Source organism: Ctenocephalides felis, unplaced genomic scaffold (assembly GCF_003426905.1).
Source record: "Ctenocephalides felis isolate EL2017-DRISC unplaced genomic scaffold, ASM342690v1 CF-g0.4_SCAFFOLD_00845, whole genome shotgun sequence".
Lineage (NCBI taxonomy): Eukaryota > Metazoa > Arthropoda > Insecta > Siphonaptera > Pulicidae > Ctenocephalides > Ctenocephalides felis.
This window is the reverse complement of record NW_020536999.1, coordinates 83,911,517-83,914,746: the sequence shown is the minus strand read 5'-3', so window position 1 is coordinate 83,914,746 and position 3,230 is coordinate 83,911,517. Positions and strand designations below refer to the sequence as shown.

The 3,230-nt window shown below is 32.1% G+C and overlaps 2 protein-coding genes across 2 annotated transcripts; both read left to right on the top strand.

The window, feature by feature from the left end:
* The first annotated feature begins 1,182 nt into the window (after positions 1-1,182).
* Positions 1,183-1,677, top strand: LOC113391130 (zinc finger and BTB domain-containing protein 49-like). Its single transcript, XM_026627093.1, has one exon. It carries the CDS (start codon positions 1,183-1,185, stop codon positions 1,675-1,677), a length of 495 nt encoding a protein of 164 aa, XP_026482878.1.
* Positions 1,678-1,895: 218 nt separating this feature from the next.
* Positions 1,896-2,703, top strand: LOC113391128 (zinc finger protein 678-like). The gene is made up of 2 exons (XM_026627092.1): positions 1,896-2,298; positions 2,561-2,703. Exons 1-2 carry the CDS (start codon positions 1,896-1,898, stop codon positions 2,701-2,703), a joined length of 546 nt encoding a protein of 181 aa, XP_026482877.1.
* The last annotated feature ends 527 nt before the right edge of the window (positions 2,704-3,230 follow it).

Sequence of the window (3,230 nt, the reverse complement as noted above, 5' to 3'; positions counted from 1 at the left end):
TCTATGGGTTACCATAGATAAATTCATTTGTGAACTTTCGGTATGAATATTCTTGCTTGTTGTCATTTGTGAATAGTTATCATAACAAAAAAATGATTAATGCATTAAACGCAACATTACCTCTTTCCAAAAAAATATACCTAGACACTATTGACAACATTTAAGAATTAAATTTAAAAAATATTATTAATAAATGATGTACCTACTCCATTTAGAGAATAATAATATTTACCCATGAAAATAAGCGTATTATTTGATTTTAATTAAAATATGTACTTATTGTACACAAAATGTATTGTTAATTTATATTTTGCATTTGAGTTGTTCTCATTTCAAATACCTTACTCTATATTTATATTTCAAGATTTAAATATAAATAAATTCTATATATCATGTGCATATAAATACGGACACATATTTTGCCTAGAGCAGTTTTTAAAAATATATTTTGTATTTTATGAAAAAAGGTAAGGTTTGTATCATTTTATAACTATGATCTCATAAAATTGCCAATATACTTAGGTAAAATCTGGTTGCTCCGATCTCCGCCAAAGCTGCGGATTTGCTTTCGGTTGCGAGAAGTATAAATTTTTATCATTTCATTACGGATACGCATAAAAATCTTCAACCCGGGTGCTAACGATTCTTTTGCACTGTTAATTTTTTCTATAATACTTCTTGAATCATATAATAGGCGATGTCTTGCGAAATCGAAAATATTGCTTATATTAAATAATATTAATATAATAATATAATAATCTGATGTCATGTTACAATATGACTGTTTTTGGTGGGATTTTTCGCGAAACTGTCATGACGTTGATGTACAATAGTTGTTTGAAAGTAACCAAAGTAACTCTGCTATTTTGTACTAGACGGCAAGGGGCCGCACAAGAACCTCCCGGAGACCGCATGCAGCCTCGAGGCCGCAGGTTCCCCACCTATGGTGTATACCATCTATTCATACTTGTTTATCTATGCTTCACAAATAGCGAATATGTTTCTACTCTCTCTACTCACTACTACAAATAAACTCTACGCTTCAAATGTCAAATAATAAATGTAAAAGTTGAAATTATTTATCAAATTGAAAAAAAATATTGATAAATCTAGATTATTATTTAGCCCACAACTATTTTCGTAATTCTTTTTTGTGAGTATAAGTAGTGAAAATATTTAAAAATGTCGAAGGAAGCTATAAATGCTCAGACAATTAAAATTGAACCACCTGAATATTCACCAGAAAACATTAAACTCGAAATAGAGGATGATTTTGATGATCCCGACGTTATTGTTAAATCTGAATCGTTTTCCGAAGATGATGATACGTGTTTAGAAAGATTCATGAACTCCGAGGTGACAATTGAAGAAGAAGTGAAACAGGAGTTAGTTGAGACAACAAATTATGAATGTGACCTTTGCAATAGATCATTTGCAGAATCAGATCATTTAAAAGAGCATATGGCCGATCACATTCCTAATAATAGCAAAGAAAGTCCTTTCAAATGCGAAATCTGTCATAAGACTTTCAGTCTATTAGGTAATCTGAAAAGGCACAAGCTCACTCACAGTGGTGAGTGCGTCCATGAATGCAGTACGTGCAAAAAAAACATTCAAAACAATAAATTATCTGAAAAGGCACATGCTCGTTCATATTGGAGTACTACGCCTCCATGAATGCAATATATGCAAAAAAACATTTACAGAAAGCGGTAATCTGAAAAAACATGCTTATTCACAGTGGTGAGCGACCCCATCGATGCAATATATGCAAAAAGGCATTCATGCGAACAGGTGATCTAACAAAACACCTGCTCATTCATAATGGAGTACGCCCCCATGCATGCAATATATGCAATAAGACATTCACACATTTATTTAATCTGAGAAGTCACATGCTTATTCACAGTGGTGAACAACCCCATCGATGCAGTATATGCAATAAGACATTCACACATTTATGTAATCTGAAAAGTCACATGCTTATTCACAGTGGTGAGCAACCCCATCGATGCAGTATATGCAATAAGACATTCACACAATTATGTAATCTGAATAGTCACATGCTTATTCACAGTGGTGATCGACCCCATCGATGCAGTATATGCAATAAGACATTCACACTATTAGGTAATCTGAAAAAACACAGGCTTATTCACAGTGGTGAGCAACCCCATCGATGCAGTATATGCAATAAGACATTCACACAATTAGGTAATCTGAAAAGCCACATGCTTATTCACAGTGGTGAGCGACCCCATCGATGCAGTATATGCAATAAGACATTCACACTATTAGGTAATCTGAAAAAACACATGATCATTCATAATGTACGCCCCCATGCATGCAATATATGAAAAAAAGAACATTAACGAGATCAAGCAGTCTGAAGAGTCACGTTCTGACACACATTGGAGCACGTACCCATGAATGCAACATATGCAAAAAGACATTCACAGGATTAAATAATCTGAAAATTCACATGCTGACACACGGCGAAGTACGCCCGCATGAATGCAATACTATATAATATAATGAAATAAGACATTTACACGTTTAGGTTTTCTGAAAATGCACATGGTGATTCATAAACAAGAGAGTCCTTATAAATGTGAAGAAGTATGTAATAAGGAATTTAGTCAATTGAATTATTTAAAAAGACACATGACACTTCATAGTCAGAAGCGTGGTAAAAATCAATGAACAATAAGCATATTTGTTTACTCAAATTTAAATATTTGGAAACATGTTGTAAACTTTTCTTGCATGTAATCATATGTATAAATAGTATGAAATATAGATACAGTAAACACTACATAATTTCGATATTTTTTTTATAATTTTTCATTTATATTTTAATTTTTATACACTAAGTGTTAGTAATGTAGATTAGCCACCATTGGTTCCAGGTTCGAATACAAATACTTACCTCGGTCAGCAGTTGTGATATCGGATATTCATCTGAAATTATAGATCTCCAATTTGATGTCAAGGAATGTTATATTTCATCGAATGGTATGGATATAAAATAAATTTGTAGATGATTCATACAATTTTTTGATGTATCTCCTGATTTTTAAACTTAATATATTTTCTTACATATAAAAATAGAGCTCAGTATTATGTTAGGTATGCTAAAACTCTAAAAATGCTGAACAGATTTGACCTATCTTAGTCAAGGTGAGATATTATTTGAAATCGCGTAGAAACTTTACCTTTTAAATTCAAAC